Genomic DNA, 15,582 nt, shown 5'->3' on the forward strand with positions numbered 1-15,582 from the left:
CCCATTATATGCTTTCCTTTATAAGTTGCCCCGTCATGGTATCTTGTCAACAGTAAGCAGGACAGAGGCTTAATGGAGAGGCAGATAGAGCTATTCCATTTATTAACATATTTCTTCTTGGAGCCAAGCCCCAGTGTCATCACATTTAAGATACAATCATCCAATGTCCTTTCTCCACAAAGATTCACCTCCCAAAGTCACTTATGGAATATGTTATAGCAATTTATTTTTGAAAACTAGTAGTGTATACAGAACAGTTAAAAGAGAAACAGGGCTGGGGAGACAAGCTACTTGGTCAAATAGCTGCCACACAAGCATGACGACATGAGCTCAATCTCAAGAGAACCCGTGTAACAAGGCTGGATGTGGTACTATGCGCTGGTATTCCAGTAGTGGGCCACAGATCCCTGGGGCTCAGTGACAGCCAGCCTAGCCTATTTGATAAGTTCTAGGCAAGTGAGAGAATACCACTGAGACTGACCTATGACCTCCACATGCACATGTACATATATGTAGTAACAGGAACATGTATGGACATACTCAAATAGTTCTATTCAACATAATAAGAGAACACAAATAATTCATCTTACCCTCTCTTAACAGATTCCAAAAACTGAGCATTTGTTGGGTCATTGTAAGGTCTCAATTCTCCATCATCTAAACTAAAACCATTGCTCCACAGCTTCAGCAAAACTTGAACCTTTTGGAGACAGGGCAAAAAAAAAAAAAAAAAAAAAAAGAATTCATCTCCAAACAATTTTAAGTTTCAATGTGTCTCTCCTAACTTACTACCTGATTAATTTACCTTAAAATACAGAGATATTTGTTTTAGTCAAAGCTAAACATGTGTGTCCATGTGTTTACTTAGCAGTTTATTTTTAGCTTAAAACACTGAAATAGCTGCAAATATCAAAGTCCCATGGGTGGAGCTGGCTCTGAGCAATCACTCAGAGCTCACTGAGGAAATAGAAGCATCGAGAAGACAGACTCCATTTGGTACCTGTGATTCAGACCTTTCTTCCACACTCTAAATCTCTCTAGTTCTACAGCTTAAACATTCACACCAAGGGGCAAGGGAAACCTTCTAAGATACTGTTAATATCTAAAATAAATCTGTAATTTTAATATTTCCAAATGCAACAGAAATAATGATTTCAAATGTTTTTATAATTTAATTCATGTTGTACTATAAAATATACAATCTTAAAGAAAAAATTTTAAGAATTATACATTCTGCTGGGCAGTGGTAGCAAATGCCTTTAATCCCAGCACTCAGGAGGCAGAGGCAAGCAGATCTCTGTGAGTCTGAGGCCAGTCTGGTCTACAGTGTGAGTTCCAGGACTGCCAGGGCTACACAGAGAAACCGTGTCTCGAAAAAAAACAAAACCCTAAAAATTACACATTCTAATATAGCAGTAGAAATATTGCGACTAAAAACACACAGGTTCTTTAACTCATACTTCAAAAACGAATAAGAGAGACTGTATTTATAGTGTCAACAATTAATTCAGAAAGGGGAGAAATCTATGAACTGGAGGTGAATGCTTGAACATTTTGATGACTGTACCTACATCTTGCAGCTGATGTTCTCCATAGATGTACTCTGAACGCTTACAGAAGGAACTGCCCAATCTGTATCCTCCACCTGTAAATGACTGAAATACATGATAAATGGGTTAAGAGTTCACTATGGCTTATAGTCAAAACATTATTCGTATACTTGATATTTCAAAAACTAGACAAATAATTATTGGCCAGATTCATAGTGACTAAGAAAATAAAATGGAATGAAGACCTTAAGTTATAAATAAGTGTATGTGAGAAATTAAATGTTTTTTCATATAAATATTAGCAACTCAAAATGTGAAATAACTTAGTCTGATCCAAGAAGCCACATGGTAGGAGAGAATAGGCTCCTACAGCTGTCCTCTGACTGCCACATGTGGGTTGTGGATATGTGTGTACATGAGCACACACATAAGATAATTATAACAACAAAGAATTCTGTATGTATTTTACAGGCTTTTAAATGTTTTTGATGTTTCTAATTGAAACAGAAATTACATCACTTTCCCCCTCCAGCCCCTCCCACACACCCACTCTCAAGTTGATAGCCTCTTTTTATTATTGTTACATACATACACGTTATGTAAATTCATATCTCATTCTGCATGTTTTTGTTGGTGGTGTGTATATGGTTTCAAGGCTGATCACTCCGTATTGGATAACCAATAAGAGACTCATCCCTGGGAGAGGTAATTCTCCTTTTCCCAGCAGTCAATAGTTGCTTGTCGTTTTTTAGGGGTGTGACCACATGCAATTTTCCCCTTTCATGCTAACATGCCCATTGAAACTGTCACTGTTCCAGTCCTGTTTACACAGCCACTTCTAGGAGACTGTTTCACAGCAGGCTTCCTGTGTTCTGGCTCTTACAGTCTTTCTGCCCCCTCTTCTGAGATATTCCCTGAGCCACAGATGCAGGAGCTGTGGTGCAGGTGTATCTATTGGGGTGAGCTTCTCCATGACCTGTTGATCTCTGCACTGTGGCCATTTCTGGTTTCTTATGATGGCCTCCATTTTAAGCTGTTTTCTTAGCTACAGTAAGTCAGCTATGGTCACAATTTGATCTTAACTATATCACATCAGCTATGATCACACTTTGATCTTGCTATACTGAATACATAGTCTTCAGGTAGGATAATCTGAGGAGAAATGGCTTTTCTCTTTAATTACTGCATCACAAATGTGCTTTAAATTACAACCTTGCTTTGTTTCACATACTAAATCAATTCCATGCTTTAAAAAAAAAAAAAAAAAAAAAAAAAAAAAAAAAAAAAAAAAAAAAAAAAACCAGAACTGGAGAACTTGGAAATGTTCAAATGACCTCAAGGCTTGACAGAAGGAAGTTTTCTAGCTGTTGACAAATAAAGACTAAAACTGAAGTTTCATGGACAACAGTCATTCCCAACAACCCAAGATCGGAAAGGCTTTACCAAGACACACGTCCAAGCACCTCTAACGTCCCAGACAGTTAAAACAACACTGACCTTGGCTTTGTCATCACTTGAAGATCTTGTAGCTTCACTTAGAGGGACGGCCCATGCTCCCTTGCCTCTTTGAAAAGTTCATTCACAATTTTCCCAGTTGGAGGTTGAACTATATGTAATCCACCATATTCCTGTTCACCTGAATAAAGCCTTTAAACATCACAGCTCATAAATAAAAACTCAGAATAGACATAAACTACTCTATAATAAGAAGCTACACAGTCATATGAAATAACTCTTATTTATTAAGAAGTACCCGAGTTCTTCAGAGATATGTAACTTTAAGAGGGAACTCAGGCAAATATAAAATAGGGATAGTTTGTATCCCTTCTGAGTTTGTGGAGATTCTGACAATTTCAGGAAGCAACACAGCAACTAGAATCCTTGTTTCCTCCCTCAGCCCTGGTGACTGCTTAGGGATTCCTATTTTCATAGAGCAAGCTCTTCTCCTGTGGTGGGGAAGCACTGTCGACACCCAGGGGCTACTCTGGCCCTGCCCCATATGGCTATACAATGAACGTTTATTCTTCGGAGAAAGACCTACTGTATTACAATTCCCAGTGTAAATAACTTCATATATTCCCTATGTAGTAAGTAACATCTGCCCTGACTCTAACTTCATAACAGCTACAAAACATAAATTTCTATTAACCTAAGATTAATATTCTAATCTTTCATGACTGATTTTTCTGCTCAGGATATCAGAACATTTAATCAAGGAAGTATCACAGAGACTTCCAGTATAAGGTGATAGAGTTCACTTTTTATTTTCCCATACTTTCTACTCTAGTTCCTAATTCAAACTAACTCACAGAGCAACAGTGAAAACTACAGCAGCCCTGGAGAAGAGACAGAGGTTCCCTTCAAGATTTTCTCCTAAACTGGCAAATGAGATATAGAGGAACTGGCAGTTCTCATCTCCTGCAAGTCAAAGAAAATCTACCTGACACAAGTGTGCACAGCAGCAGAATGCCACTACTGCCGTGGGGAGGGGCGCCACTCGTCAGTGTCACTGAGCACACTAGAACCCACAAAGGCTTCTTTCCATGCTTACACCGCACACTGGGGGCGGTGAGTGTGTGTGTGTGTGTGTGTGTATGTGTATGTGTGTGTGTGTGTGTGTGTGTGTGTGTGTGCGCCGCGCGCAGTGAGCAGGGAACAAAGAGCTTGCCTGTCTCTGAGATAAGCAGTGTTGGAGAGGAGGAACCGGACGGCACATGGCCTCAGGTAACTGACAAACAGAAAAGCAGAGCCAAGCTTCCTCCATGTTTGCCCCCCTACAGCTTCTTCCCTCCCCGTCTCACGTCAACAAGCTGGCAAAGTGAATGATCCTGCCTCTTTGCCTTGGTGACAACAACGGACTGAGAACACTGGTCACAGGAAGATTTACCAGCTTGTTACGGCCTCCCTAAGATCACGCAGCACTGTATTTTCTTCAAGCAGTCCCACTGTCTTAACTTTTATATTCAGAGCTGAGATCCATCTGGACCTGATGACTGCATGTTACGTAAGGAGAGGCCAGTACTGATGTCTTCCCTGGACTATGCCACGAAACTCCCCCTCCTCGATGCTCTGCAGTGGCGTCTCTGTCAGAGCCAAACAGCCATCTCCAAGGGTGCAAGACTCAGGGTGCCGGTCTTGGCTCACTGATCAGTCTCTTAGGCCTCCTCAGCTTTGGTATAAGTCTCCATATTGAGTACTTTACACCCTGAGCTGATGTGCTTCATGAATTCTCTAGCCGTTCCTTGTGGAGACAGGACCAAGAGTATCTACAGTTGGTACAGTAACATTTCCCACTTCCATTTTCTCATTTAACATCCTTTCTCCCATTGCTGTAATTTTACATTTATTTTCTAAAAGGATATAGTGTTTTTTCTTAAAAGATACAGTTTTTTCCTAAAAGGATTAATAATCAATATCGAAGGGCAAATATATTTCATTCAATTCTTGTAACTAAACGATCCCCAATTTCCAGATGAGAAAACACACTAGGGAGATCAATGAAAAAGACACACACACACACCACACACACACACACACACACCACACACACACGCGCGCGCGCGCGAGCCAGGTGCCAGGGGTAGCCTCTGCGAGGCATCTCTGCTTAGGCAGCAGTCTTGTAGCTGTGGCTCTTTTCACTGAATGAACTTTAATGCACACTAGCATTTCAGTGACTTCTAAATGAACGTCACATACTAACGGGAGCCAACTGCAAAATGAACATCTACGTCCCCTCACTCAAAACACACTAAGGAGCCAAGCATTTGCTCCAGCACAAGGCCCTCATAGGAGTCGAGACTTGTGTGACAGCACGGGCGATGTATCCATGAGGCTCAACCCGGCTGCACTTCCACTTCCCCAACATCTCTCACTTGCACTAATCTATACTGGTCCTTAGCTTCTCCTTCTGTGCTCTCCTGTCCCTCGTCTGCACCTCTTCGTCCCTGACCTTCAAGGTGGACTTAGATTGTAGTCATTGTTTAAGGCCCATGCTAGGCATATTGCACAGTCCATCTTTTTTAATTCTCAAAACAATGCTACATGATCTGCAGAGGACATGGCCTACATTTTGCTTCTTGTATACAGCCTCTCATGAGTCAATTTGTTAAAGAAGCTGTCAAACTGTCCTGAAGGTTTTTCTACAGATTACACACTTCTTGTAGGCTAAACACATAGACCACACTATATCTAGTATTTCTGATAATGAAAATACGCTGGTGTTTTATTTAGCTTCTACTGACCAAAAACAAACTGGGGGAGAAAAGGGTTTATTCCATTATACATGTTATCAATTACTGAGGGGAGTAATGGCAGGAACCTGGGGGTGAGAACTGAAGCTGAGACATGGAGAAATGCTATTCACTAACTTGCTCTCTATGGTTTGCTCAACATACTTTCTTATACACCTAAGACCACCTGCCAGGGATGGCACCTGCCACATGGCTGGACCATCCCACATAATTCATTAATCAAGAAAATGCCCTCACAGACATGCCTAAAGCCAGTCAGATGGAGTCAATCTCTCAATTGAGAGTCCTCTTTCCAGGAGACTGCAGCTGTGTCAAGCTCACAAAAGCTAACCAGTACAGTTGGCTTAAAAAGTCAGTATGCAGGAGTGGTGGTGCTAGCAGTCTCTGGAAATCTCAACACTTGGGAAGCTAAGGCTGGAGGATGCCTGTTTGAGGGTAGCCTGATTGACAGTGAGTTCTAGGCCTGCCTAGGCTACATATTATACCCTGAAAATCACAAGAAAAATGACAGCTACATACAACTTCTGATTTCTAATACTGTGCTAGGAAGGCAATGAGCAGTTGCTATGTGGAAGAGCAAACAGGGCAATGTTCTCACTGAATGTAAAATAGGAAAGTACAAATTGTTGTATGAAGTGAAAATAGTATGCTTACAAAAAAGATTGCTAATGATCTCTGTATGCACTGTACCTTAAGTGATTAAAATGTCTCAGTAGTTTGTAAAAGAACTCATCCTTTTGAGTGGTAAATGGTTCTTGAGGTCAAACTTGAGCAAAAAGTCTTTAGTAACTGTACTACTGGTTGGAAAGGTACAGCTCAGTAGTTGAAGTATATACAGTTAATGTGTGTGGCATACTAAGTTTAATCCATGACATGTCCAACAAACAAACAAAGAGCATTATCAATTAAAATACAAGCAACAAAATTTTTCAGAGTGCATAAGTAAATTCATCCACTAGAAAAAGGAGTTCTAGGGACAGAACCAAGGCCTTTCATATGCTAGGCAAAACTCTACCACTGAGCCACATCCACAGACTTTAGTATTTTGAGGCAGCTCAACTGGCTGAATCTCCTTGGCAGCCTGGGACAACCTTGAACTCCTAAATCACAGAATTAATCCGTGAAGCACAAGGAAAATATTTACACATCAATCTTGTAAGAATTCAAATATTAGGTTTATTGCACTAAAAGCAAATTAAGTCATTCTCATGTGCTCAAGCTAGGGAGCCAAAGACTAAACACTGCAATAGTAATGAGTAAAACTTAGGTAAGAAACACATTAAATACTTTAAAAATTGGGAGAAGGAATATATACATTAAGGAGGCAATTAAATATTACACACATCTACGTATACTCATATATCTAACAATAAGGGTTAGTCAAAGGACAGTAATTCAAACCATGCCGAGATACCAACTGCTGATTACAAAGACAAACTGTACCTGACAATGGAGTGATGTGGTGGTCAGCACTTAACCAAGTGAGCATATCACAAGAGTGGGAAACTTGGAATTATATGGCTCCTGATGTGATATATAAAAAGCAGACAGTATCATTATCTAGTACTCTTGACAAAATGTTTAACAAGAATCTAATTATGAGGAAACAGTAATCTAGAATGTGGGACATTTTGAGACATCTGGTGTATACTTTTTCAAAAGTGAATGTAATAAATTTTAGATTATGTAGGTAGCTAAAACAGATTTAAAAAGAAGAAGAAGAGAGCATGCCCTGCATCCAAAACTCAAACAGGAAACATCAAAAGCAATGAGCAGTCTCTAGTTGGGTCCCAAATTCCAAAGGTTGCTGGAAGCAGTGACATCATGGCACCACTGCTAACTTCAAGCTATACTTTGTTACATAGGTTATATACTTTACTCTTAGGGATGCACAATGAAATATCTGGAAGTAAGTGTCATGTTGGCTATAATTTGTTGTCAGCATGCGTGAGTGAGGGCAATGCGTGTGACACTTACCACCAGTGAATAAAAGTGAAACATTTAGTGTTTACTCATTTTACTAGCCTTTACATTTTCTATGGCTTTAAATTTGTAAAAGAAAATATAGGGAGAAACTATAAAGCTTTTCCTTATCATTCAAGTACTGGAAGATACATATCATTACTGTCTCCCTACAAAAGAATGTGAAGTGACAAAACCTAATATCCAGGGAGTTTTTCTACTTCTAATAAAACTACATTTTTGAGAATGAGAGATAATAAGAAAATGAAGTCTGCTCTCTAATTTAATACCAGAAAAATCATAATATTCACGATACAATATATGTGATCCTTATCTTCTAATCCTCTAGTCTGTTCTTTTTATAGCTCAGAGATTTTAATGATAAAATACATCCCAGGAAATCATCTGTTAGACTAGGCATCACAGTACAGAAGCACACAGAAACTTCAGAATTTACAGATTCTTCAGTGGGGACCAAAGACTCACAGAAGTCCATGGACGGTGGTGAGAAACCCACTGGCCTCAACTGACAAGACTGCACATGGATGCTACTTCGGAAGGAGAGGCCTAGACATTTCATCAGAGCTCAATGAGCCTCATGACAAAAATATTCAAGAGCCATCATGCCTGAGAAAACAGGATTCAAGATATAATTTTATAAGGTGACTATGATAATATCAGACACCAAGGTAATTTTTTAGAAGTTTCTTTTTGCTGACTATAAAAACTTTAGAATAGTATCTCTATATCTATCTATTCAAGAACTTTTAACTTAAAAAATCTCAGGGTCACTTAAAATCAGTCCAGGCTCGTGTGCTCCGCAGGGCGGACGAATGGAGCACACTCACCGATGGGCAGTGTCCGCGGACTCTTAAAGGCTGCAGCTGTAGGTCTGTCAGCTTGGAAGACTTGCATTTCACTTCCTCTTCATACAGTCCTGCAAGGCAACTACACATAAGGACGGATGGCATGTTATCCAGTTAGCAATGGAAACAGACTTCTAGACAGCTGAGCAACAGCATTAACTTGAAACTATTAATAATTCCCTATGAAAATGAAGACTGTTGCCTCAAAAGATGTTGTCTTCCCAAAACAACCTAACTCATGAGGTCTCATAGTATTCAATTAATCAAACTGCTTATGACAGAAAAAAATTGCTATCATAATTTTTTAATTAACTAGTCAATAATTTCAAAAACTGAGTTTGGCAACACACTATTTTCGCATTTGGACCTGTGTAACTTTCTTTCAGGTTTTAAAGAATTTTTGAAGACAGTTCAAGCTACTGCCAATTTCTCTAAATCAATCTCACAATATAATTTCACTTAGTCGTTTTCAAAACCAAGTACATAAAGCAAGTTCAAAAAGTATTGCTTAAAGTCTATCAGACATAAATTTCATCAAGTTCTGGGAAAGAGCTAAAAAAAAAGATGATGAATTAATATAGGTTTTAACCATTTATAAAGCAATACTGCAAAATCACACATTGCAGATATATAGATGGTGCCTTCTAAATAAAGTAAAACTCTATTTGTCCTTGAAATAGAATTAAAATATTAGTCTAATATTACAGGTTCTCCCCCCCCCTGTACTTTAGCTATTTTGGGCAATAATTTAAAATTTTTGAGCCATGCAATAGTGGCACATGCCTTTAATCTCAGTGCTTGGGAGCAGAAGCAGGATGTCTGTGATTCTGGGCCATCCTGGTCTACACAGTGAGTTCCAGGACAGCCAGGGCTGTGTAGTGAGAGATCCTGTCTCAAAAGACAAGCAAAACAAACAAATTTCCTTAATGCTCCTAGTGGCTATTCAAGCCGGCTCCCACCTCTACAATCAAACCTCTCCTCCACCAAGTAACTATCTCTGCATATTCTTTCCTCAGAAGGAAAAGGAGAATAAGTAACTGAGGCACAATTCAGCCAGTCTTTCTCCAGGGCTGGGAACTGGATGCAGGCATAGTCTCATACATGTTGACAGGCACTCTTAACACCCAGCTACACCCCTGGCAACAAGACTAGCTAGACTTTAAATAAACACATTGAAAATACACACTCAAACACTAGAAACCACTTTTTTCTTTCCTAATTGTTTTTATTCCTCCTTCATCTTATCTCTCACAGATGCATCAACTTGTGAATTTCTAAAAGGCAATTTCCCTAGAAATGCAAATCAATGGTTCTGACCTCTTAAGAACTGAATTAAAATTTTTTTTACATAGACCCTATTTTTTGGAAATTAAAATATAATTCCATCATCTCCCTTTCTTTCTCCCTCCTATGTTCATACACCCTTGTTCTCTCTTGGCTGGATCCAAACTTTAACTTAGGCACTTACTTTGTAAATTTGGTGGACTGCTGACCATCGTTGAGTTTAGTTTTTACATCTTTAAATGCTATCAAAACTCTTGTCAAGATCAGGTCCATCCTATCACTCTGTCTCTTATCCTTTACTACCCTACTTAACAAAGCTAGAGTCTAGAGAACAGGGCACCTCAACTGAGAAAATGCTCCTAAGATGGAGCCCTTTCTTAAATAGTGATTGATGGGGGAGGCCCAGTGCATTGTGGGTGGCGTCATCCTGGGCTGGTGGTCCTGGGTTCTATAAGCAAGCAAGCTTGGAAGCAATGAAGAGCAAGCCAGGTCCCTGCCCTGTTTGAGTTCCTATCCTGACTTCCTTTGATGATGAACGGTGATGCGGAAGCATAAGCCAAATAAACCCTTTCCTCCCAAGTTGCTCTGGTCATGGGTGTTTCATCAGAGCAATAGTAACCTTGACTAAGACAACTAGTTAAGTGGCTTCAGAGTCACCTGTTACCAACCAATGCTCATTAATACCATTATAACTTTACATTGGTTTGGGCTATTAAGGCTAGTTTACAAGCCTGTTTCAAATCTGTGGTCTTTCACAAATTTAATACCATATAACACTATCACACTATTACGGATTTGATGTCCTATAGATCTCCAAATTCCCAAAGCTTCAGCACAAGTGTAACAGCAAGTGGTCAGTATGTTTGGTTAAAGAATGAAGACCAGCTATTAAAATGCTCTGTGAAGGTTTGAGAAATCAGGCTCATTCATTCTTAACTATAACCCTAAAATATGTTTAATTGTTGAATTTTATCATGATCTCATGAGGAGATAGAAAAATGCCTAAATGAGTACGTATTGTTAGCGACTGATAAAACAGCATTTAGTGACAAGTGTTCTGCTGGCTAATGTCAGCGTCATAACATAACCGAGTTTTATTTCTGTTACACTGGTTTATGCCTCTTACAAGTAGGCTCTAACCACAGATTGAATTGTTTTAAGCTCTCTCCTGTAAAAAAAAAAAAAAAAAAAGCAGCTTTTTGATAAGAAACAAAGAAAAAGAACTGTTTTTGATGTGTAAATCTTCAAATCTGAAAGCGCATCCAGGAGAACAAACCAACATGCGTTATTTTTAAGTTACTTTTTAAGCGACGGCTGACTCGGCACTGCCATAGCAACTCTGCAGAAGGCAGGCGGCATCAATCGGGATCAGCCAGACGGCCGGCAAAACGATATTCCACACAGCTGCTTCGCGCACGGCGCGTGCGAAAGGACCCGGGTCCGGCGCCCGAGGTTCGGCACTGGTGTCCACACCCGCCACCCTGCAAAGCGCGTCCCGGGGAGACCAGGTTATCATCTCTCCGCAGGGTCCGGCAAGGCGAGCTACAAGGGGCTCGGAGCCGCGTCCGCCACGCCACGCTCCGCGCCGCGCTCCGTGCCGCGCACTGTAAGTCCGCGCACTCGGGGGCCGTGCTCGAGGACCCCTCTCCTGCTCCTCCGGCTCCGCGCGGCCGCCCTCCGCATCTTCGCCCGCTCTCGGGGCCGCCCGACTCGCGACTTCCGGGGCTGGTTGCTTAGCGACCGGGGGGCGGAGCACTCGGTGTCCACCCTTCGGAGTGGTGGAGCCGTGTCGTATTACGTGAGTCTTGCTACTCCTTCCTTTAGGAGCCAGCCTGCGCGCCTCCAGACCCTCCAGCCTTTTAGTTTCCGAGCATTTGTCTGCAGTCTCCCGGCCACTCGCTGGGAGATACTGTAGTTGTCTTAGAGCGCAGCATTGACTTCCAGGTTCATTTACTCAACAGATGAACGTTGCAGCTTTCAAGTCTTGGTCGAATCTCTCTTTTTTCCTTATCAAGGATTGGATGGTGCATCCGTCCTCGCCTGGATCTGAATCGAGGATGAGGGAAAGCTTTTGGCAATGAAAATGGAGACTCTTAAGCCACCTCCATCCCCCCCCACCCCACCCTCCCGCGGATTCATTTAACTCTTTCCTGTCTTATCCCAGCACTTAAATCTTCCAAGGATTGCCAAGGTTGAGAAAAGAAGTCGGGCGTTTATGAAACTTGAAATGTAGCGAGGGAAAGATGTAAACAGATAACAGAATAATCTGTAAATAACTTTGCAAAGAGTATTATGAGAGGCCTGTATGTGAATGGAGAATACTGGGTTGGTACCTGCTGTGCACCATGGTGCCAGGCTTCAGTGTGCTGCTTGACGTGTTCTTGAAAAACAGCAGATTTTACAGCTAGAGAAGTTGAAACTGAGGGTTCTATAACAGACCTTTTAGAATTAAACCACATCTTAGCCCCCTTTGCATAATTGCCACTAGTATGTAAATACAGCACATAGCCTTCAGTTCCTATGAAGACATTAATATGAAAAAATTTTTTTTCAATAAATTTGTGCCATTTCTGCTGTGAATATATTTAACTCGGTTTCATTCTCAGCCCGCTGAGACTCAGAGGGTAAAGGAGACCTTCCTCCCCAGTTTAATGTATACATGTGTATTGCAAGTGTGCAGGAAGTGCTGGAGCAAGGCAATGATTGTAAAATTCACCTTTTAGTAACTAGCAATATGGACGGCCAAACTTGCATTGCTGTCTGATATTCTTAATACCCGTTTTGCCTTAAACGTCCCATTATTTCTTTGACAAGAATTGTTGTACCCATAGTCCCCAAAGACCACCAAGAGACTGAATCGATACAAAAGCAAAGAGTCTTTGTATTGTGAGTTAACTCAGGACTCTCGTCTGTCTGACACAGCAGCAGAGCAGGAGAGACCCAAGTAGCAAGGGGCAGAGTTTTTAAAGCAAAGGGGCTTGGGGTCTATGGACTACATAGAAACAGATTCAGAATTGGTTTATGTGAGTGACAATCATGTTAGTAACTTTTAATTGGCTAGGGTTAGTTGGGGTTACAGTTACCATTTTGGAGCAGGCTTGGACAAGTCCAGGCTTTGTCTTGAGCTGCATGGAGGTGGCTGGCTAGCACGTCTGACTGTGGGGCTGCCTCGTGGCCCAGGCTCTTTCCTTGACCCATGCATGTAGCTCTAAGTTGTGAGGGGTCCAAACAGTAAACAATGGATGAACCTGAGTGGTCAGAGTACATGCAGAAAGGGAGCTACTGCAAGGACTGTGTCTTTTGTTCATGGCCCTCCCAGAAACTGCTTGTTCAAGTCTCAGAAAAATGAAATTGCGGCCTGACCTCTGAGTGACTGAGCAGCCTCTTATGGTGTCTGCTTGATCCTTTCAAATGACCCAGAGAGCCAATATCTTTTTATGTGGAACTTGATGAAGTTAATTCCCACAGACTTGACCAGGAAGGACCACAAGTAAAGAAGGCACAGATGTGTTCTAGACACAGATATTGGGAATATCATAGCATGTCAGCAAAATACTATATGACTGTTTAGAAATGACAAAGCATGATTTTAATCTAGAAGAGACCTAGATTAGAGATGTAACATAAGTTGGATTCTAAAGGAATGTATTTTTAGGATCTATATGAGGGAATCTATGACTAGAAGTAGAGATCCATAACTAGGACAGAGATTTGATTGTCTTCACAGCATCTTTTCCATTCTTGGTGAGTCAAGAAACCCAATAATAAGATGAATCAGTGGAGATCCTCATCTGTAGTTTTTGTTGTTGGTGGTTTTGTTTTTTAACTCTTACTCTTTGGGGTCTGCTACCCAGCTCCTAATAAATACACAGAGACTTATTCTTATGAATCCCTGTCTTAGCTTGGTTTATTTCTACCCAACTTTTTTTTTTAACTTAAATTATCTTATTTATCTTTTGCCTCTGGGCTTTTACCTTTCTCTCTTCAATATATCTTTCTTTCCTTCTTACTCTGTGCCCCTCCAGCTCTTCTTCTCCTATTCTTCTCTCTGCCTACAGTCCATCTATTTCTCTCTCTCCTAGCTATTAGCTGTTCAGCTCTTTGTTAGACCAATTAGGTGCTTTAGACAGCAAAGTACACACCTTTACCAAGTTAAACAAATGCACCATAAAAGGATGGGACACATCTTTATACCATTAAACAAATATTCCATAGCATAAAAGATAAAGAATCTAACATATTTTAACTAATATTCCACAACACTCATCCAGGCACAGACAACTCCAACTTAACAACTTAAATAAAATTCATTATGTGTGTAATTTTACTTATGCTGAACATCACCAAGGTCAGGATCAGAAATAGCTTTGTTTATCTATTGAAAGATTTTTATCTTGTTTCTAACCATTTGACAGAATAGAGTATGTTTACCTTGGTAATTATCATGACTCACAGACATCATTATATCTTTTACAATAGCTGTGTGGATTAGGTATTATCTTCATCTTATAGATGTAAGTGGAAAGCAGAGAAATAAGATAGATTTTTATGTCACTCAGCTAATAAGCACCAGAACTAAGTTTTAAATTCAGGTACAGTATTCTCAAAAGTCCATGCTTTTTGTTGTTGTTGTTTGTTTTTTTGACACCACCACCACCACCACCACTGTAAGGATTCGGTGCTTAATTATATTATCAGCCTGCTAAGGTGTCCAGCCTAAAAAGTGGTGGGCCCTCTGTGTGTCTCTCTTTCCTTTCCTTCTCTCCCTCTCTCTCCTCTTTTCTCTTTCTGTTCTCTCCTTCCATCTGTCCCCTCTTCCTCTCTCTCTCCCCCTCTCTCCAATAAAGCTCAAAAAGGTAACCATGGCTGTGATTCTTTCGAACAGCACTCTCTCTGTCAGCATGGCCACTGCAGGCGGTGGCCAGCACGAGCAATGAGCTGTTTAACCAACATTGGTGCCGTTCAGACTCGGATACACCACCGAGCATGGAGGACCTGCTGTGACTGCTGCTCCTGCTGCCTCTTCTTCCATCCATTGAGACTGCAAGACCACGAGCATGCATCTGTGCTGGACGCCCACACAGCTGCCATCACCACAGTGAGTCTGCCATTTCTCGAGGCTGTAGTCTGAGCTATATTCTTTGCAATGGACACCCCAGGGGGTTTCCTCGGGCTGTACTGGCAACGGCAGGCACATTTTCACTCCTGATGAGGAAGTAAATGGTGTCTAGGGTTCAATGGTGGACCAACTGCAGTACAGTCGCAGTCCTCATGATCCTTGATGAAGAGGAACGGTGACTTGAGCTGATTCATAGATCTCTCTCACTCTCGGGACGCCAAGATTGTAGTCTGATCCTGGTTTGTTATTTTAATTTTTTATTTTTCTCTAGGCTTCAACCATGGGACAAAGGGCGGATACATTGGTGGATGGGGGGGGGCACTGGTAAACGTGGCACATAACAGAGTCTAGGGAACTTCTACCAGCAAGCGGGCAAATAAGAGTTGCTTTATCTCCAAGCTTTCTGCTAAAGTTCTAACCCTCTCCTTCCCCACTTCTGCGTCTCCACGTGCAACCTTTTCTGTCTGATTTCCACCAGCAGTGGGCGGGCTCAATGGGTGGGCTTGGGCGGTTTCTATGACTCGCCCTAACTCACTTAACTCCACCCACTC

The 15,582-nt window shown here is 41.1% G+C and overlaps 1 protein-coding gene across 1 annotated transcript; it reads right to left on the reverse strand.

Annotated features, from left to right (window-relative positions):
* Positions 1–590: 590 nt before the first annotated feature.
* LOC114699434 (UBX domain-containing protein 2B) lies at positions 591–15,109 on the reverse strand (the record flags this gene model as incomplete). Its single annotated transcript, XM_037201933.1, is given in 8 exon segments — positions 591–700; positions 1,572–1,655; positions 3,048–3,097; positions 3,100–3,197; positions 8,607–8,661; positions 8,664–8,710; positions 11,514–11,680; positions 14,864–15,109. Coding segments are annotated over 8 exon segments (857 nt in total), but the record flags the coding sequence as incomplete, so codon positions are not given.
* Positions 15,110–15,582: the final 473 nt, after the last annotated feature.

The sequence above is a fragment of the Peromyscus leucopus genome, unplaced genomic scaffold, assembly GCF_004664715.2.
Source record: "Peromyscus leucopus breed LL Stock unplaced genomic scaffold, UCI_PerLeu_2.1 scaffold_442, whole genome shotgun sequence".
Lineage (NCBI taxonomy): Eukaryota > Metazoa > Chordata > Mammalia > Rodentia > Cricetidae > Peromyscus > Peromyscus leucopus.